At 46.9% G+C, this 26,410-nt stretch overlaps 1 protein-coding gene across 2 annotated transcripts in view; it reads left to right on the top strand.

Annotated features, from left to right (window-relative positions):
* The first annotated feature begins 6,830 nt into the window (after positions 1-6,830).
* The window catches only part of VPS45 (vacuolar protein sorting 45 homolog), a 53,886-nt gene continuing 34,306 nt past the window's right edge, over positions 6,831-26,410 (top strand). For both annotated transcript variants that reach the window (XR_007353595.2, XM_048827896.2), the window contains exons 1-10: positions 6,831-7,044; positions 7,771-7,905; positions 10,039-10,099; positions 14,429-14,508; positions 15,051-15,119; positions 17,371-17,508; positions 17,931-18,041; positions 20,469-20,603; positions 20,960-21,073; positions 21,716-21,883. Coding sequence is in view for 1 of the 2 variants with exons in the window: in XM_048827896.2 (XP_048683853.1) it covers positions 6,952-7,044; positions 7,771-7,905; positions 10,039-10,099; positions 14,429-14,508; positions 15,051-15,119; positions 17,371-17,508; positions 17,931-18,041; positions 20,469-20,603; positions 20,960-21,073; positions 21,716-21,883 (1,104 nt within the window). In the remaining variant the exon portion in view is untranslated. The remainder of the gene's footprint in view (positions 7,045-7,770; positions 7,906-10,038; positions 10,100-14,428; positions 14,509-15,050; positions 15,120-17,370; positions 17,509-17,930; positions 18,042-20,468; positions 20,604-20,959; positions 21,074-21,715; positions 21,884-26,410) is intronic.

Here is a 26,410-nt window from a genome sequence, read left to right on the forward strand (position 1 = left end):
TATCAGTGGTTAATTTTACAATACATATCCAATTTCTTCATTTTCATAATTTTTCTACCATAATATTGCATCTAAACCTTTTCAAACCCACACATTTAATCTTCAATTCTGTTTCTAATATCTATAATGATCCAGCTGGGAAACTTCTAGGTTCTTTTTAGATTATGTACCTTTAGTTTTATAACGCAGCCTTGAGTTCTAATGAAAACAAAACAGAATGAAAATGGGATTAGGCACAAATATAGAAACATTAACATTGAAATCTCTGTATATTGAAAAAACAGAATTAGCTAAAGTGATTTCTATAATTATTCCCTGAGCAACTGCAGAGAGCTGTCATACATTTAACCACCTAAAAATTGAAATACATTATGTAAAATATATACCGCATTTTTTAGCTTCCTATTTTCTGTCCTCAAAGCATCAATTTCTTGGACCTAAGAAAGAAAAATAAATATATCAATCATTGTGTTGGGAAAATTTTACCATCTGTGTCACCTTTGTAGATCTTGAAATTAATGTCAGCTTTTTCAGGTCTTATTACAATATACTTGTCAAATTTTAGAACAGCTGTAATACTGTTTTTAATTCTATATGTTAGGTATATGCTGTAAACAACTTTAAGAAAGTTAACTCGTTTACTGATACTGAATAAATATGATAATCACATTAGGCTAATAAATATTGTAATCACACAGGCTCTGATCCTGCGATGTGACTTCATTGGTGCTCCATGCAAGAGCAGGATTCTACACAGAGAGTATATTCCAGGAACAGGGCCATTGTTTTAAAAGTATAATGTAATTTAGCAGAATGTTACTACCCAGATGGATCACAAAAATGAAGCCAGTGAAAGATATAATGACTATTGTGAGGTTTACTCCTTCCTCAATGTCACACACACAGTCAAACCATGTTACCAACAAATCCAGATTTCATAGAGTTTATGACCAGAACGGACCACTGGATCATCTTGTCCGACCGACTGTGTACCATGGGCCATTCAATTTCACCCAGCTACCCCTCTGTTGAGCCCAATAACTTGAGTTAGACTAAATAGTTGTGTGCCACAGTCAGAGAACAGGAGAGACCCAGGTCAGGGGCGATGGAATGAAGGGAAGTAGGGGGGACTAGCACCCCTGCAATGGAAATATTGTGGGAACTCCACCCCTGTGTAAACTTGCATGCATCTGGGGCAGAGGGGGAGAGGTGGATCCAGGGGGCTGGAGCTGTCGCTGCAGGGTCCGGGGTCAGGCTAGGGAGCAGGGAATGGGAATCAGAGAAGCTGGAACATGCTTGGGAGAAGTTTGCAACCCCTGGAACCCACCTTCCCAGCCAAGAGCTGGCTGCCTAAGTCTCAATACTTCCCCTCACTCCCCCTCCTATCCCTTGACCTCATTCACAGGGAACTTCTGACCCCCCTGATTCCCAACTAAGGTGCCCTTGTCTGATTTAGTTGGTTGTTCAAACTATACACTGGGATTTTAAGACTGTTACAATCTGTCTCACTCTGGAGATACTACTGGATTCTCCTCTACTATCTGCTCCCTGTGCGTCTAAGTGGAATATGCCATGTTTACAGAAGGAAAGTGGGGAAGGAGACTTTTCTGGCTTGAGCACTTTCATTGCACTCAGCAGAGGGGGAGATTGATAGCTCAGTGGTTTGAGCATTGGCCTGCTAAACTCAGGGTTCTGAGTTCAATCCTTGAAGGGGCCATTTGGGATCTGGGGCAAAAATTGGGGATTGGTCCTGCTTTGAGCAGGGGGTTGGACTAGATACCTCCTGAGGTCCCTTCCAACCCTGGTATTCTATGATTGTGTCCCTTCACATGTAGAAGAATTACTTTCCTGTTGGTTCTGATTGTTTATGTTGCATTATCTGGTGAATAGAGGAATCATTTTTAGCAAAAGGCGGCCTTGCCTACACACAAAGGTTATATTGCTTTATTATTTGTATTTGTTATTAATTACAGTATTATTATTACTATTATTATTATTATTATTTTAACAGTTATACCATATGGGAAGGGGAATAAGCTATAGAAATATAAGGCACCTTTATACTAGTAAAAGAGCGTTCACACTAGTGATTGTACAATATAACTATATTAGTAAAAAAATAACACCACGAATAGACATAGTTATACCAATCTGAAAACAGTGTGTAGACCAGACCTCACAGAGTCTGAGCTACATACACGAACCTCAGTTTTCACAGACTGAACATTAATAATGTATATGTAAATGTCTTCAGGAACCTTTTGTTTGTTTGTTATGTATTACTTACAGACTGACTGCTGTCTAAAAAGGAACAGATTTCATGGACAAGTCTCTTTCTCTGATCCTTATTTTTCCTACAAAATACAGGAATTTTAGACTATTGTCACATTTTTAAATGTACTTTGATGAACATTAAGTGTAAATCAAACAGAATAAAAAGTGAACTAGAAGTACAAAGGCACGGCATATGAAAGAGCTCAGCTTCTCAGAAAAGGTACTTACAAGATTTGCAAATAGGTTTCATTTTTCACCAGCACCTGCTCACCATTTTCTGTATGAAACATGCACACATTATATTATTACACTTTAATGAACATAATAGCTCTTTTCCAAAACTGTCATCATCAGGAATAACAATAGCAGCAGAATAAGTGTCACACAGACCCACGGCTTTAAAGCAAAAACTATATAGGGCTCAATCCTGCAAGTTGTTCAACGCAGGTTGACCCCTGCACCCTAACATTCACTTCAGTGGGGCGCCATGTGGGAACAGAGATCTGTCCATGTGGCTCAATTTCCAGGAGCAGGGCCACAGTCTGCAGGAAGACAATGTCAAAGCAGTACAATGAACTGCTTGTTTTAAACTTGTCTTTCAACTGACCTGGAGACTTATGTAGCCAAGGGCCTGAGTTCAGATTTCACTCACACTGATGTATCCCCAATTATTTAAATGCAATCATTCCTAATGTACAACAATGTGAGTGAATGGAGAATCAGGTCTAAGGCTTCTTAAGGGCTTGATCCTTTGGGATGTTGAATACCTCTTCTGAGACTGCCTTCAGTGGGAGTTGAGGATGCTCAGCACCTTGCAGAATTGGACCCTAAATTCTCATCCGTAGTTGCTTGTTGACTAATATTATGTTGGAAATAAATTACTGATTGGAAAGTACTGATTATTTTGTCATTCCTGAAGAGTGATTTTAACAACTATCATTTTGGCCTGGCGCCTTGCCGTTTGAGACACCTTACATAAATAGATCCAAGGATTTGAACTTACCCTGTTTTTCAAGTAATGGCATTTTGAGAGTGGAACCTGAAATCAGAAACAGAGATGAGTTTAGGCTACAATCTACAGTTATTCCTTCCTTGTAGGGATGCTACAATTTTTAACCTTCATACCCTATCAGGTCCTTTTCTAAGAGCTAAGTAAAACAAAATCCATAGATCAGCTTTGGTGTGGGATTTCCAAACCCTCCTGGACCCTTGGATAAGTACTTGTGGGGGTAGTCCATAGCTTCACTTTCCAGGAGCTGAGCTAACTAGTTGAGCTAGATGACCAGAACTCCTCATGAACTTGGGGGGTGGGGTGCTAAAGGGAGAACCCCAATTCCCCACCCTGGTCTTCATCCTGGAATTTGGAGTGGAGGAAGCTGTAAGACAAGCTCACCCCATCCTTCTTTACCTCCCTGTAATTTGTGGGGTGGCAACAGGAGGATCTCACATGAATTCCTCCCATGTAATGGGTGGGGATGAAACATCCCCAATCTCCCCCTTAACCACACTCAGAGATTTGGGAGGGGCATAGTAAAACCTTCACAGCCCCCCCTCTTATTCGTAACCAGGAATCTGGGGAGTAGCTTAAGCAAAACCCCACTGCACCCCAATAATTTCAGGGGTTATAATGAGACTCCTTCACAACCCCCACTTTAGTTATCTCCTAAGGGGTTACAGTGAAACCCCCATAGCTGCCCCACACGCCCCAGGAATTTCAGGGGCTCCCCATATCCCCCCATTCACCCCCATGAATTTGGGAGGCATTGACAGCTCCCCCATTCACCCAGGAATTTGGGGGCTATAGTGAAACCCCCACGCCCCCATGCACCCCTGGAATTTGGGGGCTCCCCAGAGCTTCCCCTGGAATTTGGGGGCTCCCCATACACCCCCATGCACCCCAGGGACTTGGGGGCTTCCCAAAGCTCCCTCATTCACCCCAGGGATTTGGGGGGGGCATAGTGAAAATCCCCATATCCACCCCCCCCCCCCCAGGCCTGTCTCTTCCCGCCCTACGCCCCGCACCCACCCGGCCCAGGCGGCGGAGCTTCGCTCTGCAACGGCCGCTCCGCGCTCGAGGCGCCGGTTCCAACGGCCCGGGCTGGAACTGGGGGGAGGGCGAGGCCGCGGGGGGGAGGGGGCTGTAGCGCGGGGGGGGGCTTGGCACTGAGGAGGGGGGACTGGCACGGGGGGCAGGAGAAGCGGGGGTGGGGCAGGAGCAGCCTATGGGGGGGATTGGCACTGGGGAGGGGGATTGGCACGGGGTGCAGGAGAAGCGGGGGGGCAGGAGCAGCCTATGGGGGGCTTGGCACTGGGGGGCTACAGGAGAGGCAGCGGGATTGCACGGGGGGGGCAGGAGCAGCCTATGGGGGGGATTGGCACTGGGGAGGGGGATTGCACGGGGGGGGGCAGGAGCAGCCTGGGGGGGCTTGGCACTGGGGGGCAGGAGCAGCAGGGGGATTGCACGGGGGGGGCAGGAACAGCCTGGGGGGGCTTGGCACTGGGGGGCAGGAGCAGCAGGGGGATTGCACGGGGGGGGGGCAGGAGCAGCCTGGGGAGGGCTTGGCACTGGGGGGCAGGAGCAGCAGGGGGATTGCACGGGGGGGGCAGGAGCAGCCTGGGGGGGCTTGGCACTGGGGGGCAGGAGCAGCAGGGGGATTGCACGGGGGGGGGCAGGAGCAGCCTGGGGAGGGCTTGGCACTGGGGGGCAGGAGCAGCAGGGGGATTGCACGGGGGGGGCAGGAGCAGCCTGGGGGGGCTTGGCACTGGGGAGGGGGAATTGGCACGGGGTGCAGGAGAAGCAGGGGGGCAGTAGCAGCCTATGAGGGGGCTTGGCACTGGGGGGCTACAGGAGCGGTGGGGGATTGCATGGGGGGGCAGGAACAGCCTATGGGGGAGCTTTGCACTGGGGAGGGGGATTGGCACAGGGTGCAGGAGAAGCGGGGGGGCAGGAGCAGCCTATGAGGGGGCTTGGCACTGCGGGGCAGGAGCAGCAGGGAGGATTGGCACGGGCGGCAGGAGCAGCCTATGGGGGGCTTGGCACTGGGGGGCTACAGGAGCGGCAGGGGGATTGCACGGAGGGGGCAGGAGCAGCCTATGGGGGGGCTTGGCACTGGGGTGTGTGCTCAAGAGCAGCAGGGGGGATTGGCATGGGGGCAGGAGCAGTCAGGGCTTGGCTGTGGGGAGCAGGAGCAGCAGGGGGGATTGGCATGGGGGGGCAGGAGCAGTCGGGGGGCTTGGCACTGGAGAGCAGGGGCAGCAGGAGGGATTGGCATGGGGACAGGAGCAGTTGGGGGGCTTGGCCCTGGGGGGGCTGCAGGAGCAGCAGGGAGGATTGGCACGGGGGGACAGGAGCAGCATATGGGGGAGGTTTACTCTCCTTCCTCAGTGTGAGTCAACGGAAGTTCAAGGTTGTTGCTCAACCCTTATACAACCCCCTTTGGCCCAAGCACCTAGTCAATATTCGGGACTTTGGCAGGTTTCTTCTGTTAAGAGGAGAAATTAGGAGTCAGATATTTCTTTGGTGCTATCCTGTTTATTTACAAAGAATGTACACAAAGTCCTGTTTCCCTAAACACAATAGAAACAAACAATAGCAATTTGCTCAGAAATGTAGGTCTGCCCTTCTATTGAGTACTGTGTCCAAAAGAACCTCTGTCTCTTGGCTTTGTCCCAGGGCCACACTCATCACATCTTCTCTTGCCCAGTGTTTGCAATCTTTCCCCAGGAAACACATAGAGCTTAGCTTCTGCCATCCTAGCCATTCAGCCCATTGTCTTGGGCTGTGGCTTCCTACCATTTCCAACTATCACTCTCCAAAGGGGCGTTTAATTGCTCCTTCCATTTGGCCTGAAAGAAGGGTGGTTAGCCGACCCATCAGCTTTAATGAGGTCTGCAGTTGTCCATAGATCAAAGAGCCACGCAGCAGTCAGCATAACACACCTCTTTTTTTCTCTCCAGGTATTAGGCATGCCGTTGTTTTCTCGCAGGTTGACTGTCAAAATTGTGCAGCTTCTCAGGGCTCAGACTAGAGCTTTTTAGGCCAAAAATAATAGAATTAAGGGTTGTGGGAGAATTGTCATTCGGGATTCTGTGCAACTGTTTGTCTTGTAGTTCAATGACTGCAACAGCCTCTGCGCTGTTTGTCTGGAAGCCTAAATAAAGTTTAGATTCTGATGATCTTCAGGGCCAAAAGGGACAAAACCCCCTCTAAGCTACCATAATGATGCCAGGTGTCAAGTGGTGATAATATCATTGAGGGTGATTTGCTGCACCTCAAGGAATCATGCAGCAAAATGCTTCATTGCAAGAGCGTGCTCCTTTAAACACTGTTCCCAAGTCAAGCCCCAGTGTAGTATCCCCCTTCCACATGAGAAAGACTTGACAGCTCCACAGTGTAAGGTACATTGAAAACACACCCACGCTGCAGGAAATTGAATGCATTTGTGCTGAGGCTGCTGGGAGTTGTAGTTGCAACCCCTTCCTACAAAAGAGGATGGGTGTTGCTTGGCAGTACATTCCTCCTCCTTGTGAACTACAACTCCCAGTGCTGCAATAGGAGGAAACAAGGAAGGAAGCAGCTAGCTGCACAGGAGAAAGGAGGAGTTGGTTGCTCAGTGCCTAGCCTAGTATTACCCACTGCAGAAGGGGCAGGGAGGGGGAAAGCAATCGCTTGTGAAAATGAATGTAGTCTTTGCAGTGAAGCAATATGTGTCCAAGATGATTGAAGACAGCGGGCCTGGGATGAAGGTCCTCCTGATGGATAAAGAAACGGTGAGCTAAGCCCCTATGGCTTCTATATTTACAATGGCATCTCCTTTGTCTCTGTCATTTTGTCTTTGGCTTCTACCCTGACCACAGGTTGGCGTCTTCCTCTTGTGATGGTGTGGATCTACAGGAAGATAAAGATCTCTTTGCTACTTTAGTGCATGCCCTGCCAGGGAGTAGAGGGAGTTTATGGCTTCCTAGACCCTCCTCCTTTCCTCATCTTGGCTCTAATAATTCGCAAACTTGATGTCCCTCCCTAAGCAGTTAGCTCCTGGGGGAATACCCTGCCAGTGCCGGGCTAGGGAGCAGGCTGTAAGCAGTTCTGCCCTGCTTCCTTAGTGGGACGAGGAGCAGGTTGGAGAATGGGGGTATCAAGGATTTGTGTGAGGTGGCTGCTCTCAAGCATCAATAAAGCTTCTGCCAGACCTGCTCCATGAACACTGCTGAGGCCATGCTTTACAATGTTAGCCCAGTGTACCGACAGCTGCCGCACACGTGCGTATTGACATAAAATTGCAATGAACTATCCAGGGAAAATGAGGTACAAGAGGTGAAATAATCTATCCAGGGTCACACAGCAAATCAGCGGCAGAGCCAGGGGGAACTGAACCCAGGAATCCTGACTCCCAGTCCTGTGCACTAACCAATAGTCAACGGTATCTTGTCTCGGTATCTCATGAGCCTGCCCCAGCAAGCTGACATGACTTGGTTTCTCCTTCATTCTCCCTGCAGACCAGTATCGTGAGCATGGTGTATACACAGTCAGAAATCCTTCAGAAGGAAGTTTACCTCTTTGAGCGTATCGATTCTTTGAACAGAGAGACTATGAAACACTTGAAAGCAATCTGTTTTTTGCGACCGACAAAGGTAAGATACTTTTGTAAAAGCAGCTGCTGTTTGCATTGGTATTTGCTCTGCCCAGGTCCTACATACAAGCTGAGCAGATGATGCTGCTATCTAAGGCTTTGATCCTGGAAATACTTTCCCACGTGCTTAGCTTTATGCTTCTGAGCAGTCCTAATGAATTCATCAGGATGTCTGATGTGTATAAAATTAAGCACAAGGTTGTGTTTCACGATCAATGCCTTAGTTTGATTGCTGTACAGACTTTACCTTGTCTGCTTTCCGGGAGTGAGTAATTTTAAAAAAAACAAAACAAAAAAACCCCACCCCTTTAACCCTCCCCTTCTCCCCCCAACCCCTACATTGTCCCCATTATACAGTGTGGGAGAGTTGATGTTATACCTGGGCTGGTAAATTTCCTGGTAGTCTTTGCAAAGATGAAAATTCTTTCATTCATGAAATTAATTAGATAATGAAAGCCACCAACAATTCTCTGTAACTTCTTACCAAGCATACTCAGCCTTTTGCCTAAGTTGAAGGAACAAACCCTGCTCCAATTTGGATTTGGAGTAGTTTTGCTAACTCAAAGCATTCAAACATCAATCATGAGATTTTAAAAAAATAATACATTTTAGGTCTTTTATTTTCCATCTGATTTTAGAACCTTTAAGGTTCATGCTTTCAAGCTATTCTCTTCAACAACAAGGGGTTAGAAACGTACTCTTTCCTTCTTTTCTTTAAATTGACAACTGAATTTTCATGTAGTCACATGACTCCAGGAGCTGGGGCTTTAAGAAAAATGCAAAATCATGAGAGGTGGCATCATGTGGGAGCAGTAGTACTGTGAAACACAGAATTCTGTGGGACACAACCCACCATGCAAAATGGCACATTTATTTAGTCTATAATACTCGCTATAATACGTGTCTGTAATGCTCACTGTAGTAGCTGGGGGTCTGTCTGCTGAACTTGCAGGATGGGTTCAATGATCCTGTAGGCCTTTCCCATGTCTAATTCCCAGAGGGAGAGAGACATCTGCCTCATGGCTTAATATTTCTTTTTTATTAATACTGCTTAGCACAAATGTAGGTCACAATACTGAAAAGAGCCCAGCTAGGCCCCAAATAAATGGCCAGATTTTCAGATGAGCTCAGCAGTCAGGTGCACATTGTGGGCTGAATTCTTGAAAATCTGTTCTTAACTGTGTCCCTGGAGGCTACTGAGCATTCAGGAGAACCTGGCCCTGCTTTAAGTGCCTAAATGGGAGCTGAGCTCTCTTGAAAATTTGGTTTCAGTTGTGGCGCTGAGCACATGGAAATCTGGCTGTGAGTTCCTTTGAAAGTCAGGTCGATAGACAAGCCTCAAAGGGCAGGTCCTGGAGGGTCTGTACCTCCTGAGGGAGGTCAGAGGATTGGAGCCACGAGCTCTGATGCATGGCCACTGTGGAGGACATGAACCTAGCAGCCAAGTCAGCTGCATCCAGGGCTGCTTGCGGGGAGGTCCTTCCTGTAGATTTTCCCTCTCCTACGAGTGAGGAGAATTCCAGTCTGGCCTCTTGCTGGAACGAGTCCTTAAACATTGAGAAGAGCTGGTTTTTCAAACTTTTTTGGTCTGAAAATGCCAATTAGTCAGAACCAAAACCTTTAGCAGTGAAGGGCCAGTTTTGATGAATTCTCTTACTCGCAATTTTTTTGGAAAATAAGTTTAGAAATTGTTGAAACATTTAGTTTTGACTAGTTTCAATAAAAAATCCCAGTTTGAAATGCCTACATTAAAAAAAAAAAATTTAAGCTAATTATAGTTTGCAAGTCCACTTCAGTTGCCCCAAATTGAATTTTGTCCCCCCTGGAATTTCAGTTTGGGAAGATTCTCAGAATTTTGGCTTTTGTCCTGATTTGGGAGGGGAAAAATTCTCAATATCTTGAAAATAGTCAAAGGACAGGCCAACCATTTTCCACCCGGCTCTGGTATTGAGCGCTCCCAGAAGGGTGGTGCTGCAAAACCCCAGCCTCCAGTAATTTTAGCAAGAGCATAGTGATTTGCAGCATCAGATCCAGAGTGCTGCCAGCTTAGAAGCATTAATTAGTCTAATCACCTATTGCATAATTATTGGGACCTTTTCTGATTCTTCTCCATCTGGGTTTCCCTTTTATCAAGGAGAATGTGGAATACCTCATTCAGGAGCTGCGGAGGCCCAAGTACAGCATCTATTATATTTGTAAGTATGTCCTGGTTCACCAACTATTTCAGACATTCTAGGCAGACTCTGATATGATGCAAATATTTTCTTCTAAACCCGAAGCATTCTTAAAGTCCTTGTTTCTGTTCTTATTCAGCAGCCTTCTGATCCTCAGTCTCACCTCGGGAAGGCCTGATCTATATAGGGATTATACGGGGTTAGTGTATTTTCCCCCAAAATTTACAGGAATAAGCTATGCTAGTATAAGCACCAGTATAACTGTGGCCACACTAGGGGGTTGTACCGCTTTAACTATACTGTTAAAGCATTACATAGACACAAGCCCTTAGATGTTGTTTCCCCTTCTATGTGCCACTAGCCTTGAGTTTTTGCAATATGTCCCTCCTCTGCCCCCTCCAAGTAACCTCATGCCGAGCTGCTCCTCCTTCCAGGCTGTACTTCAAGCTCATCAAAGGCACTTGAAAATGCATTGTCCTTCAAAGTTCTTTCATCCAAGGATCTCAAAGCAATTGGGCAGTGGGTCGCTCTCCAGTGGGAGGACTGAGGCACAGAAAGGTGAAGCTTTCACACGAGAAGCAAGTGTCATGTTCAGAAACAGCATCCAGGGGTTGTGATTCCTAGTATCACGATCTTACAACCAGATCTCGCTCTCAGCTGCCCACATCAGCAATACTCAATGTGAACGCTAACCCCACTTGGCGGTACATTCCACAATACGCAATAACACTTCACACTTCTAGGGCTTTACATCTTCACAACACTCTACAGACATGAATTAAACCTCCCACTGGGGGTAAAGTAGGCCATTCCCATCCCTATATTACAGGTGGGGAAACTGAGGTAGAAAGGCTGAGAGAGTGACATTATTTCGCTTTGGATCTGAGCCAGAGCCAAGGTTAGAATGTAGTGGAATGTATTGGTCCATGGGTGCCTAGAACAACTAGACTGAACCTTTCACTGACTGCTGGCCCAGCCTGGTGTTTCTCTAGTATTGTGTTCATGCTGTGTAATTCTGGAACTTCAGTGATCTAGTCGCACATAGTATTGGGTTTAAATTCAGTCCTGTAAAAAAACAGGTTCCCAACCCTTTTTCTTTCTGCCTTGAGATTCATGGGAATGGGCTCAACCAGCCACTAGGTGTCATTGTTGATCTGTATGAACACGATGCCAGAGAAGAAACGCTTGTCTCGATTTTGTGTGTGTGTGGGGGGGGAAGTACAGTTAAAAGTGGTGGTGGCTCCATACAGATTAGAAATAAATGAACACAGTGGTGCCTAGATGCCCCAGCTGAGATCAAGGCCACGTTGTGCTGTGTGCTATACAAACGCATTGCAAGAGACGCTGTTATTGATATAAGAAAAGGAGGACTTGTGGCACCTTAGAGACTAACCAATTTATTTGAGCATAAGCTTTCGTGAGCTACAGCTCACTTCATCGGATGCATACTGTGGAAAGTATAGAAGATCTTTTTATACACACAAACCATGAAAAAATGGGTGATTATCACTACAAAAGGTTTTCTCTTCCCCCCCTCACCCCACTCTCCTGCTGGTAATAGCTTATATCATAAAGAGTTGTCACTTTGGATGGGCTAGCACCAGCAGGAGAGTGAATTTGTGTGGGGGGGTGGAGGGTGAGAAAACCTGGATTTGTGCTGGAAATGGCCCACCTGTTGATCACTTTAGATAAGCTATTACCAGCAGGACAGTGGGGTGGGAGGAGGTATTGTTTCATATTCTCTGTGTGTATATAAAGTCTGCTGCAGTTTCCACGGTATACATCTGATGAAGTGAGCTGTAGCTCACGAAAGCTCATGCTCAAATAAATTGGTTAGTCTCTAAGGTGCCACAAGTACTCCTTTTCTTTTTGCGAATACAGACTAACACGGCTGTTCCTCTGAAACCTCTCCTTACAATGTGTATGATAATCAAGGTGGGCCATTTCCAGCACAAATCCAGGGTTTAACAAGAATGTCTTGGGGGGGGGGGGGGGGCGGTAGGAAAAAACAAGGGGAAATAAGTTACCTTGCATAATAACTTAGCCACTCCCAGTCTCTATTCAAGCCTAAGTTAATTGTATCCAATTTGCAAATGAATTCCAATTCAGCAGTCTCTCGCTGGAGTCTGGATTTGAAGTTTTTTCTGTTGTAATATCGCAACTTTCATGTCTGTAATCACGTGACCAGAGAGATTGAGTGTTCTCCGACTGGTTTATGAATGTTATAATTCTTGACATCTGATTTGTGTCCATTTACTCTTTTACATAGAGACTGTCCAGTTTGACCAATGTACATGGCAGAGGGGCATTGCTGGCACATGATGGCGGATGTGCAGGTGAACGAGCCTCTGATAGTGTGGCTGATGTTATTAGGCCCTGTGATGGTGTCCCCTGAATAGATATGTGGGCACAGTTAGCAACGGGCTTTGTTGCAAGGATAGGTTCCTGGGTTAGTGGTTCTGTTGTGTGGTATGTGGTTGCTGGTGAGTATTTGCTTCAAGTTGGGGGGCTGTCTGTAGGCAAGGACTGGCCTGTCTCCCAGGATTTGTGAGAGTGTTGGGTCATCCTTCAGGATAAGTTGTAGGTCCTTGATAATGCATTGGAGGGGTTTTAGTTGGGGGCTGAAGGTGACAGCTAGTGGCGTTCTGTTATTTTCTTTGTTAGGCCTGTCCTGTAGTAGGTGACTTCTGGGAACTCTTCTGGCTCTATCAGTCTGTTTCTTTACTTCTGCAGGTGGGTATTGTAGTTGTAAGAAAGCTTGACAGAGATCTTGTAGGTGTTTGCCTCTGTCTGAGGGGTTGGAGCAAATACGCTTGTATCGCAGAGCCTGGCTGTAGAGAATGGATCGTGTGGTGTGGTCAGGGTGAAAGCTGGAGGCATGTAGGTAGGAATAGCGGTCAGTAGGTTTCCGGTCTAGGGTGGTGTTTATGTGACCATCGTTTATTAGCACTGTAGTGTCCAGGAAGTGGATCTCTTGTGTGGACTGGACCAGGCTGAGGTTGATGGTGGGATGGAAATTGTTGAAATCATGGTGGAATTCCTCAAGGGTTTCTTTTCCATGGGTCCAGATGATGAAGATGTCATCAATAGAGCGCAAGTAGAGTAGGGGCGTTGTTCTAAGGCAGCCATAAAAATGTTGGCATATTGTGGGGCCATGCGGGTACCCATAGCAGTGCCGCTGATCTGAAGGTATACATTGTCCCCAAATGTAAAATAGTTATGGGTAAGGACAAAGTCACAAAGTTCAGCTACCAGGTTAGCCGTGACATTATCGGGGATAGTGTTCTTGACGGCTTGTAGTCCATCTTTGTGTGGAATGTTGGTGTAGAGGGCTTCTACATCCAAGTGGCCAGGAGGGTGTTATCAGGAAAATCACCGATGGATTATAGTTTCCTCAGGAAGTCAGTGGTGTCTTGAAGGTAGCTGGGAGTGCTGGTAGCGTAGGGCCTGAGGAGGGAGTCTACATAGCCAGACAATCCTGCTGTCAGGGTGCCAATGCCTGAGATGATGGGGCACCCAGGATTTCCAGGTTTATGGATCTTGAGTAGTAGATAGAATATCCCAGGTTGGGGTTCCAGGGGTGTGTCTGTGCGGATTTGATCTTGTGCTTTTTCAGGGAGTTTCTTGAGCAAATGCTGTAGTTTCTTTTGGTAACTCTCAGTGGGATCAGAGGGCAATGGCTTGTAGAAAGTGGTGTTGGAGAGCTGCTGAGCAGCCTCTTGTTCATATTCCGACCTATTCATGATGACAACAGCACCTCCCTTGTCAGCCTTTTTGATTATGATGTCAGTTGTTTCTGAGGCTGCGGATGGCATTGTGTTCTGCACGGCTGAGGTTGTGGGGCAAGTGATGCTGCTTTTCCACAATTTCAGCCCGTGCACGTCGGCGGAAGCACTCTATGTAGAAGTCCAGTCTGAAACCTGTTATTGGTATATTGAGCATATCATGGGCTTGGTGCTGCCGCTGTAGTGCCAAGTGCCCTATTGGGCACACGTTAGATCAGGAGCAACATGAAGGGGAAACCTCCTGTGCCACCGTCCATGCTGGACCCTCTGTGTCTAAACGCAGGAAAGCTGCAGTCTCTATGGCCATCAGCCCAGCTCCCTGAATCATCACGTGACATTAATGGGGGGGGAAAATCGGGTTATAATAAATATCTAGACTGTGTATTAATTATCATAATGAATGCAGACTGAGGGTCAAATGCATCCCTGCTATGATTCGACCTCTACACTTTTCAACTGAAAGACTCTTGATTACTTTTTCTTCAGCAAGTCCTTTCGCGTATTACGCATTAACTTCGGACCCCAGCCGTTGCTGACCCGCTGTGTCTTGCGTGTCTCCTTTCAGATTTCAGTAATGTGATCAGTAAGAGTGATGTAAAGTCACTGGCTGAGGCTGACGAGCAGGAAGTTGTGGCAGAAGTTCAGGTGCGTGTAATATTATCTAATATTTTACATGACTCTTTCCGTCCCGAAGTACTCTTGGAGTTGATCAACAGGCTACATATACTTGTCGCTGCAGCCACCTCTGGGGAATAACCTCTGCAGCCATTGAACAGTATGCGCACAACAACACTATGCAGCAATTTAGGATTAGAAGAATGGATACACTGTCTAAAAATAATCTGCCCTGAGCTGCCAGAGCTCCTGCTTCCAAGCTCCTCTGCCAGAGCAGGGTTGGTACGTGTCTCCCATAGTGGTGACTGGCAGGCATACATGCAAAAGGTGGAGTAAAAGCCATATGTCAGGAACAGACTGGAAATGCCAGCAGAGATAGGAACTCTGAGAGTTGTGGGGGGAGGAGTGGGGATCGCTGGGAGTCATTGGGGCTGAGAATCACTTACGACTTTAACGACGTGTCCCTATGTTCGTATGTTTGGACTGAATAGCTGGTGTTTGAAACATTTGCTTGCATAAGAGGTGTTATTGTTGGTGTGACGTTAACTATATTGACTTGTGTTTCTTGGCAGGAGTTCTATGGAGATTACATTGCCGTGAATCCACACGTGTTTTCCCTCAACCTCCTGGGCTGCTGCCAGGTATGGAAAAGGCTAACCCTCCTCTAGGGTCTCATTTTGGCTCATAGCTGGGATTGAAGGACACCAGAACATGGTCATAACTATCTGAACATGCTGGCCAGTTGCCCAGCTGGGAAGCTAGGCTGTTATAACTTGCAACCCTTGCTGTGGAGCTGATCGCTTTGTCAATAAATGAAAGGCCATGGATTGGAAGTGCTATGTAAATTGTCCTCCCACTTAGTGTTAAATGGACTCCCTGAAGGGCAGAGATGGGGTAGTTTGAGCCTGAATTGCTGTACCTGCTCAGTGGACTTCAAACCCCACAGCTGTCAAGCCAACACCTTAACCTCTCAAGTGTCATGGTGTTTGTCTTCCATGCAGCCACCTGGACGGTTTCAATAAGAAACATTCCATAAGACAAAGACCAAGCAGTAAGAATGAGAGAAGATGCACACAGGGCTATTTAGAAACCTCCTAGATCATCTCCTGGAGGAGGCAAGGAACCTGAAAAAGAGAGGAGTCAATTAAGAAAATACTAAGGTCCTCATGCTTATTAAACCTCACACTTCAGGGTATAAGCCAGTAGAGATCAGGTTGATTCCTAATGTGGGTTTCTTGTGCCTTCCTCTAAATAAGCTGGTGCTGGCCACTGTCCGAGACAGGACACTGGGCTAGATGGACCTTCGGTCTGATCCAGTCTGGCAATTCCTATGTGCCTCTGGCAGTCCTCACTCAGGAAGAACTCCCATTGAAATCGACAGAGGTGATACATGAGTAAAGATAGCAGGGTTGAGGCCTGTGTGACACCACTGAAATAAAATACTTCAGAAGATCCAAATTAGTTAATCCTAAATACTTTTTTTTTTTTTTTTTTTTTTTTGTTGCTGTGTCCAGTAAATATTGAGCAGAGCTACTGCTCTGCTTTCGAAAGTAGGCTCTGGACACTAACTGAGGGGGACTGTGTGTGTGTGTGTGTATATATATATATATACACACGACTAGATAGTTTTGAAAAGCATCCTCTAATTTGTGTTGTGTGTCACGTTTTGGACACTCAATTTGAGACCCCTTCATCCTGAACTCAGAAGTATCAGCACTTTCGGCTTCCTTTGATTTCAGTTTGGATTGCTCAGGACTTCTGAAAATCTGGCCTCAGGCTGAGCACCCCAAAAACCGTGACACCCCAAATTAGCAGCTGCTTTGGCAAATGGTGACTGTGTTCCCTCTTTCCTGACACAGTTGCCAGGAATCACAAGCCAGTGGTCTCTCTTTTTTTTTTTTTTGCTAGCAGCTGTGCTCATCTAAAGGATCCCTCTCCAGTTGAAGATACTGGTAAAACTCCCACTGACTTCAATGACGGCAGATTCAAGGCCTCTTTTGATCTTACAGTATCGTTAAAAACTGCTCTTTCTTCCTCGGCACTGTGCTAGCTTTAAGCGTATGTTTCGTTCAGCATTTGGGGGAAATCGCACCGGTGTTTTTTCAGTAGTAAAGGAGCTTGTTTCAAGGGCCATGGCCAGTAGTTCAGAGCAAAAGCTAGGATTTGCTAGGCAAGGCAAATTTTGACATAACCAAACACAAACCAAAATGTCTTATGCATGTTTTTGTTTTTGTTTTTTAAAGTTGAGAAGCCATTTTAAAAAAACAAAGTATAAATATCCCCTGTGATGTGAAGAAGCCAAATGCCCCAGCTGTTGTGCTGGGGTTCAAGAATCTCCAAAGGGAAAATTGCTCAGCTTGAGTTTCTCCCTCCAGGGCCGAGGGGGATGAACAAAGTAGATGAAGGCCCTGATCCTGCAAACGCTTAATGCGTGAGCTTAACTTGGCTTCCGTGAAGAGTCCCGTAAGTGGGACCTCATACTTGGCCTGAGAACTAGTTTTGTGGGATCAGGGCCTAGATTGTTAATACTCTCTGGGTTGTCATCATCTGTGCTGTGCTTCTCAAAGCAGATGAAGAATCATAGAAATGTAAGGTTGGAAAGGACTTTGAGGTCATCTGGTCTCCTTCCCTTCCCCCCGCTCCCCTGAAGCTGAGGCAGGACCAATGTAACTAAAGAAAATACTTTATTCTGACAGTGCCCTTAACTTAACTGGCATTGTGGAGGCCTACAATTTGCCTTAGTTGAGGTGAATGCACAAACTTTCTCCTCTATTGCTGTTCCTTTTTCTTCTGTATTAGGCTTGGGGAGCCTCCATTTCTCTCTCAAGTTAACCAGAAGAGGGGTACAGGGCAGTACTGGAGGTTCTTTATAGGAGTATTCTTCATTTTCAGGGTCGCAGCTGGGATCTGGCCCAGCTGTCCAGAACAGCCCAAGGGCTGACTGCTTTGCTTCTGTCTCTGAAGAAGTGCCCCATGATTCGTTACCAGCTCTCCTCTGATCCTGCAAAGAGACTCGCTGAATGTGTCAAGGTATGGAATTGCCCTGCACTGATCCTGGCAATCTACTTGTACTTCCTGTCACAAATCTGCAGCGTTTAAGAGGAGAAAAAAATATTCTTTTGGGAGCTGCTCTTCTTTGAGATTCCTGGCTGTGCCACTGATCTGTTGCATGACGTTGGGCAGGTCGCTTCCCTTTTCGGTGCCTCGGTTTCCCCATCTGTGGAACTGGCAGAATGCTTGTTCCCTAACTCTTAGGGTTGTTGTGGAGATTAACAAATAGATTCTTGTCAAGCTTTTTGACAACGCTGGCAAAATTCCGTTAGCAGTGCTTACTTAGAACAGCACGCTCTCTCTTGCACTCTCTATTTGCTTCTCACTCCCTAGCACCCAGGCTGCAGGGAATTCTTCTGCAGTTAGGACGGACTGACTTATCTGGCTTTCTGCCCCTCCAGCAAGTGATTACTAAAGAATACGAGCTGTTTGATTTCCGGCGCACTGAAGTTCCTCCATTACTGCTTATTCTGGACCGCTCCGATGATGCCATCACCCCACTTCTGAACCAGGTGACAGTAGCTCTTGCTCAGCTGGAAGGGATGGGAGAGGATAGGAAGGTGGGATGCTGACGTGCCCATGGCTCTCTGGCACTAGCTCAGGGTCCTGGGGTTTGGGTTCACTGCACTCAAGGGAAAGATTTCAAATAAAGCACGGTTCCCTCCTTAAAAAATTCTCACCATCTCTGGCCTAGTTTTCAGCATCACCAGATCCTGCTGGCTTCAGTGGCAGATCCAGGTGGCTTCCTGAAACTCCAGCCATTTGTGTATTGTAAAACATGCTTTAAATGCAGGGCCTAAACGTCTTAGCTGTGTCCCTCTTAACGGATTATTTGTAGCATGTGCTTGGCAGCACATCTAGCAAATGACCTTGCATCCGCGTGTTCTCCCTGCTGCGTTATGGATGAGCGCTAGCATGGTGGGTGGTGGTTTTTTGAGCAGCACCGTGGCCGTGCTGCAGACTTCGGCATTGAACAGCCCGTTATTTGTCTCCTTTGATTTCTTCGGGATGTGTTCGGGCACCAGTCGGCCTGATGGTTGGGTAATGGCTGTCTCTGCAGAAGTGCTGTTTCACAGGGCAGCCAGGGCATCTGTATTGATGGTGGGACACGCTGCTTGGAGCTGAAACACCTCCTCCGTTTTCATCCAGTACTTTTTCTCCTTCTGGCTGGGAGAATTTTCTCAGCTGACTGGATGGTTCAGTGCTTTGGGAAAGGAGCTTCTGTGCTGGATTTAAATCAGTGCCCATGCAGGGCACAGGTCAGTGGGGGCAGTAAACCCTTAGCCTCTTCGGCCTGCGTGAAATGAGTTCATTGAGTCTCAGTCCAGTTCAACGGGCCAGTGTCCCAGCCACAAACCACCATCACAGCTGGCAGTGAACTTCAGCAGAGAGGCCGAGGACTGAGCGGGCCATGGAGACTGACCTCCCCTTTTACCGGTAAGGCCCCATCTATGCTTCAGACACACCTGTGTCGGGAGACCTGGTTACAGTATGGCTACTCCTTGGCCCACTCCTGCTGTACCAGTTTGTAGTGTAGATGGGACTCTATCATCTAAACCCTGGGACATGCACTAGTTATGGAATGGGGGAGTAACCTGGTCCCCTGATGCAGTTGTGTTTAGTGTAGCTGTATTCTAAAGAAGGTCTCTCTAGACACATTCCTGTGCTCGTTCAGCATGTAGACAGTTTCCCGCCCCCCCCCCCCCCCAGATGCTAAATGTGCCTGTGGGGTGACTTCATCTACTCAGATCAAAAGGTAGGGAAGAATTTCTCTACTGCCCTGGGCTCTTCTAGCTCGTTGACCAGAGTGATCTGGCAGTGTCAGAAGCCTATGTTTTAAAGTCCTGGCTTGTAGGGCTAAGGACTGCAGGCAGGATAGGTCCCAGGAGAACAGAGACTTCTTCAGCCCCAGTGCAGAGATTCAGATGAGAGTAAATGGGGTGGCGAACATGTCAATGCTTTGATCAGCTGGCAAACTTCCCTTCCGATAACATTAGGCTTCTCGGGCTAAATATATAATGCACTGATCTCCAAAACCACACATTCTTCCTCCTGCATAAGAAGCAGAGGAGCAAGCAGGAAACAGTACAGCCTATAACAGCAGCGTCTCTGCAGCCAAAAATACACTCCCGTTCACGGGCAGAGAATGGGGAGATGACGGCAGCAAGTAAATGGGTTCTAACAGGAATATTAATCCCCACTGCTCCAGTATCACGTCTTCGTGTCTTTACTTTTCAGTACATTGGTTGCTTTTGAATACAAATACAACAAGCTGTCTGGAGCCGTGACTGTGTTCCTGGCTGTCGGTACAGTGGGGCCCTGATCCTGGATTGGGGTCCCAAGGTGCTAACTTATTAGCAATAATAAATGTGATATCTGTTACAAGATGCTGGCCATCAGCCTGAGGAGTTTCCATTTTACAAGGTGTAAGGAATCGGGGAATATTGTCAGTTTTGTTTTAAAAAAACCTTGGTCTTGATTTTCATTTACACTAAGGTCTCTGACAGTGCAGGGGTGCTTTAAAGTAGGTGCAACCATAATTCACTTTAAGGATCCCCTTTGGGTCCGACTACGTGCGCATGGCCGCTCATATAGACGTTCCATGCTAGCTCTACTCTTGCTAGCTCGCTAAAAATAGCAGTGAGAGTGCCGTGGGACAGGCCTCAGCATGGGCTGCAGCAGCCGGCCTCCCACACCGCAGTGTCCTCACTGAAATTTTTAGCAAGCTGGCTAGAGTGCAGCTAGAACAGGTACACAAGTGAACAGTCCTGCTCCCAGCTGCCATGTAGGTGTGCCCTTATATGCCAGAGTGGTGTAAAGGGGCCTTACTGTAAATACGAATTAGGCCCATTATATTTCAGTCTTGATTTACATTGGTTGTGATTTAAGTCAAACGTTTGTCTCTTCTTTCCTCCTCCCACCCCCTCCACCCTTCTTAGTGGACGTACCAGGCCATGGTCCATGAACTGCTGGGGATTAACAACAACCGAATTGACCTCTCTCGAGTACCCGGCATCAGCAAGGATCTCAGGGAGGTGGTTCTGTCTGCTGAGAACGACGAGTTTTATGCCAACGTAGGTAGCTGGGTGCTGTGATGGAGCAGGAGAGCTCTCAGGCAGTCTAAATTGGGGGCTGGGTTCTATTCCTGATTTTGCCACTGAGTCGCTATGTGACCTTGGGCAGAATCTGTCTCCGCTCTGTGCCTCAGTTTCCCCCCAACAGTGTCCCAGGTGGGCTTTAGTGCCCATTCATACTGCCTAAATGAAACCATTTTGTACCCCACAGCTCGTTTGCATACTCCCATGCTGCACTCTGAGGGTGAGCAATAGACCCTCCTAAAGCTTTGGGAGCTGGGGGCAGTGATTTCCAAAGGGACCAGCTCTCCTGGGAGCCGCCTTCGCTCCCATCCCCCTGTGTTTGTTGTCCACAGAACATGTACCTGAACTTTGCAGAGATTGGGAGCAATATCAAGAACCTAATGGAGGATTTCCAGCGGAGGAAACCGAAGGAGCAGCAGAAGCTGGAGTCCATAGCTGACATGAAGGTAAAGAGGACGTACGCGATTGATCAGGCATCTTAGAAACAATCCACTGCAGGACATTGCAGATCACCAGCATTTACTACATCCCTGCTTCGTGCCCTGATCCTGGTGACTCAGTCTCCTGTGGCATGTAGGCTCCTTGGGAGTGGAAGCCGTCTTTTTGGGCTGTGTTTGTACAGCCCTCGCACAGCAGGGTCCTGGTCAAGGACTAGGGCAACACAAATAACTACCACACCTGCACCCTCCTCCCTGTCTCAATAAAATCCTCTTCAGCACAGCCGCTCACCTCCAATGCGCCATGCAACGGGGGCCATGGTTCAAGAATTGAAGTAGCAGCCACACCTGGGTGGATTTCCACTAGGAAATCCTCTGGGTGCCAAGAGAGTGAGCCACTGAGAGCAGCTGCTCCATGTAAAGATTCCTTCAAGCTGCAGAGCTCCCCCTGCAGGGGACACCATGCAGACGTTCTCTGGGGAGACCGGGAGTACCCGCCCTGCAGCACTGATCTCACTCGGGCCGGTGTACATCAGGAGCAACTCCACTGAAGCCAGTGGAAATGCACTGACGAAAACCCAGTGCAAGTCTTGGTCACTATATTCTGCTTGCCATTTTCAAGAGGTTTGAGTTTCAATTTCCCCATTGCAGGCATTTGTGGAGAACTACCCGCAGTTCAAGAAGATGTCGGGCACGGTATCGAAGCACGTGACTGTGGTGGGGGAGCTCTCCCGGCTGGCCAGTGAGCGGAACCTGCTGGAGGTGTCGGAGGTCGAGCAGGAACTGGCCTGCCAGAATGACCACTCCAGTGCTCACCAGGTAACCCAAAGCCCAGAAGCCAAACCTCCTTTATCCGTTTCCAGCTGGGTTGATCCTGCAGCCCTTCTGCTTGTGGAACTAGTGCTAACGTCAGTGGGAGTTGTGCACATGGAGCCTACGGGGCTGGGACCTCGGATGGTAGAACTAGCTTCTCCACAGTCATCCATGTAATTCAGACAGGTATGAATCTTGAGTAATGATAACTAACACAAATGGTTGTCACAGTTTGCAAGCCACAATCAGCTGAACATGCTCTGTTGCTATATTTGGGAAGCGTCTGAATAATGCCTGAAGAGTAGGACCCTGGAATACAACTGTCCTTAGCCTGTGCGTTCATCATATGCAGCCCCCATCTCATGGCAAGCTGCCACTGCAGCCAGCAGTTGGATGAAATTTGAGCATCCCTCTATGGTGGGACCTTTGGTGCTTACAGACGCTCATGGGGTGCTTTGCTGGGGGACTTGGGTTGATTTTGCTAGAGCTCCAACTATTTCTATTGCCCTCTGTGGCAGCTATGCCCAAGCGTCCTTATCGGGCATGTATATTTTTGGAGTGGGAGTCCCACATCAGATTTACTAGGCTAGAGGCAAGAATGTTATTTCTCAATCCCTGAGGGTAGCTTCTGAGCTCCTTTTGAGCCAAGTGCTAAGTCTGACTTAGCTCTTGTGTGAGCTAGGGCATGTATAATTTGCTGTGTTCACATAAAGCAGGTGGTGAGAGAACTGTCAGTTGCCTTGACTTAAAATTAGTCATCTGATGAATGCCCCATGCATACGGTTTGGGTTTCCAAAGCCACAAGGAAATGACTTAAGACCGAAAAAAAAATCAAGCGTCTTTTCATTAACAAATTGGAGAATTGGTCTGAAATTCAGTAAAGACAAGTGCAAAATACTACACTTGGGGGGTGGGGGGGGGAGAAAATCAAATGCTCAGCTACAAATGGGGAATATCTGGCTAGTTGTAAGTATTGCTGAAAAGGACCTGGGGATTATAGTGCATCACAAATTGAATATAAGTCCAAAATGTGACGCTGTTGTGGAAAAGGCTAATATTCCAGGGTGTGTTAGAGGGAGTGTTGTATGTAAGCTGCGGGAGGTCATTGTCCCACTTTGCTTGGCACTGGCGAAGTCTCAGCTGGAGTCCTGTGTCCAGTTCTGGGTGCCACAGTGTAAAAGGGATGTGGACAAACTGGAGAGAGTCCAGAGGAGAGCAGCAGAAATGGTAAAAGGTTTAGAAAAATTGATCTCTGAAGAAGGATTAAAAAAAACTAGACATGTTTAGTCTTGAGAAGAGAAGACTGAGGGAGACCTGATAACAGTCCTTACCCTATTCGAAGATTTATCAAGAAGACGGTGATCAATTATTCCCTATGTCCACTGAAGAGAGGACAAGAAGTAGTGGGCTTAATCTGCAGCAAGGGAGAGTTCGGTTAGGAATTGAGATTATATGAGGAAAAATCTCCAAGGCTAATTCAGCCCAGGAACAGGCTTCCAAGGGAGGTCGTGGAATCCCCATCACTGCAGGTTTTAACAAACAGGTTCGACCAACCCCTGTCAGGGCTGGTCTCGGTTTACTCGGTCCTGCCTCAGCACATGGGGCTGGACTAGATGACCTCTTGACGTACGGCTGGAAGGAACCTCACTATGATTAACATTAACACGCACACAAATCCCAAGCACTTGTATTCCTGTTAGATGTTGTGAAATCCCAATTCCTCTTATTTGTATCTGAAACCAACCTAAATGGAGCAAAACTATATTGCGAGTGTCTCTGCCGCTCTTCCTTGTATACACAGTACTGGTAACGTAGCATTAACAAACATCATCACTTATGGCTGTTGCTGAAAGAACGAAACGGCCTTAGAGCTTTGAAACTGAAAAGAATCAACAATCTAAAACATGAAATCCAACTGTGCTCTGACTGTGTTTGGGAGAAGCCCTTGCCTCTGAGCTCTGCCCTTATTTTGGGTTTGACTTTTTTTTTTAAAACCGTATGGAGCTGCTTAAATAAAGGATTTCTTTGGCAAAAGGCTCAGAAAACCTTGAAAAGGGACTTCTGTTTGACAGCTGAGTGTGGAGACTGATGCTCTGACCCCTTGATGGCTCATATAATTCCATGACCTGCCCCAGAATCTGACAGTACGTCAATAATGATGCATTGAGGCTGTTGACTAAACAATGCTGCTGGGTTTTTTTTTTTTTCCCGAGGGTGACTGTGTTATGACACACAAAGAATGCAGCCACAGACTCCATATTTATCATTTTTAAAATGCTGCTGATCTATGTACTGAAAATGACTTTCAAAAAGAGATTCCACTAAAATGAAAGCTATATAGTGTAATAAATGCTGTCACACAGTAGGAAAGTATTGCATTAACGATCAGCATTTGCAAAGAATTTGAAATGCATGTCTTTCTAATCTGTGTTGCTCAGTGCTCCAAGAGGGTGGCTATAGGATATTAGTTGTCCAAATAGTCTAATCTGTAGGCCAGACCCTCAGATGTGCACCTACAGAGCCCAATATAGCCATGTTGGCCGGTGTAAACCAGCATCATAAGGTTGAAGTCTATGCAGATTTAATCCAGCTGTGAACCTGGTCGATTTGTGTTCATTTGCTATGTTCTGATAAGGATGTACTAATGTGGAGTCTTAGCCATAAAAGGGACTTGCTAAAACACTCCCTTGGAGTCCCTGGCTTATGCTGTCTCATGGAGCAAATGTGATCTAGAAACTGTCTATAAATCAGTGTTTGAATTCTCATTGCCAGCACCACGTGCAGCTGCTGACATCTTTCTGCCTCTCCCATCAGCAGTAACAGAGATTCTGGCAAGTGCCTAGCACGTAGTGCTAGCAAAAAATACAAAATAAATCCTGTTAGCTGGTGATGCACTCAGTGATGGAAGAGGCAGAAGAGACTCCATCTTCCACTCTTGTAGCGGTATCAGTCCCTGCAGGGGAAATGGGAGTAAGAACTTGTTAGGTAGCAATGATGGGGCTGTAAAACAGATGCTAAGAGCCCAATTCTCGCCTCTGTCTTGTCTACACACCGTTTTTGTATCTGCATAACTACTTTGGTTAGAAGTGTGTGTATAGTTGTTCCCCCCCCCCCCCACTCCCCGGCAGGTCTCATCTAGACACGATAAATCGATCCCCGAATGCTCTCCCTGTTGACTCTGGAACTCCAGCTCACAAGAGGCGGAAGCGGAGTTGACAGGGGAGCAGCAGTGGTCGACTTGTCGCCATCCTCACGGCCAGGTAAATCGACCTAAGATACGCCGACTAAGTTGCGTATCTTAGGTCGACACCCCCCCACCACCTCCCCAGTGTAGACCAGGGCCAAGATAGTTAAGGGCTGTACCAGTATACTGTGGATGTAGGTACACGGGTATAAGAACATAATAACGACCATACTGGATCAGACCAAAGGTCCATCTAGCCCAGTATCCTGTCTACCGACAGTGGCCAGTGCCAGGTGCCCCAGAGGGAATGAACAGAACAGGGAACCACCAAGTTATCTATCTCCTGTTGCCCATTCCCAGCTTCTGGCAAACAGAGGCTAGGGACACCAGCCCTGCCCATCCTGGCTAATAGCCATTGATGGACCTGTCCTCCATGAATGTATTTAGTTCTTTTTTGAACCCTGTTAGTGTCTTGGCCTTCACAACATCCTCTGGCAAAGAGCTCCACAGTAAAAGTGCCTTATAGCAGGATAACTGGTTTCCATTCCATTCCCATGTAATCTGTACTGGTATAAGCACATTTATATTGGTCTACTATAACTAACTGGGGCCCCGCTAGGGGAACATACTGTTTTAACTATACCGGTACAGTTAAAATGGTGTAATGTTTTGTGTGTAGACAAGGACTTGCACTAAAATCCATTTATACTGCCATGGCAGAAATTATGGGGAAATTACTGCTGCTGGCAAGAAGAAATGTAAGCCTTTGAGATGTGGTATCTTGTGCTTATCTTCTGGTCTCAGAACAAGATGAAAGCTTATTAGAAGCATTATTGGAGAGAAGCTGATTCTGCTGTTTGGAAATTAACAGACGCAAGCTAGTGTATTTTGGTCACATCAGGCCCAGAGACGGAAATAACCTTTAAAGTTAGCATGGAAGGAATGGTGGTGGACCACCATAGTATGGGATGACCAGCGAGGAGGTGGATAGATGGTGTGTGGGCAGATCACACTGGGAGTGTTTGAAGCCAGCAACAGGTTGAGAAAGCTTCCGAATATTCTGCTATGATGTCACCAATATTCCAACATGAATAAATGGGTTTTACTTACTTAGTATGAAGAGGATTGAAGGTGAGTGCAAAGGCTGAGGTGCACCTACCGTAAGAAACCTCAATGCAGTCAGAGGGGTGTGAATGGCCTTTATTGTAACTGAGAACTTAGGGCCTGAGTGCACACAAACGTGGAGTAAGAACGTGCCATGTTTTCTGACAACAGATATGCTCTTTGGAAGATCTGCTGTGACTTTTTTTTTTTTAAGTGGCCTTTAATCAAGGATGCTTCAGTGTTTG

Source organism: Caretta caretta, chromosome 24, assembly GCF_965140235.1.
Source record: "Caretta caretta isolate rCarCar2 chromosome 24, rCarCar1.hap1, whole genome shotgun sequence".
Classification (NCBI taxonomy): Eukaryota; Metazoa; Chordata; order Testudines; family Cheloniidae; genus Caretta; species Caretta caretta.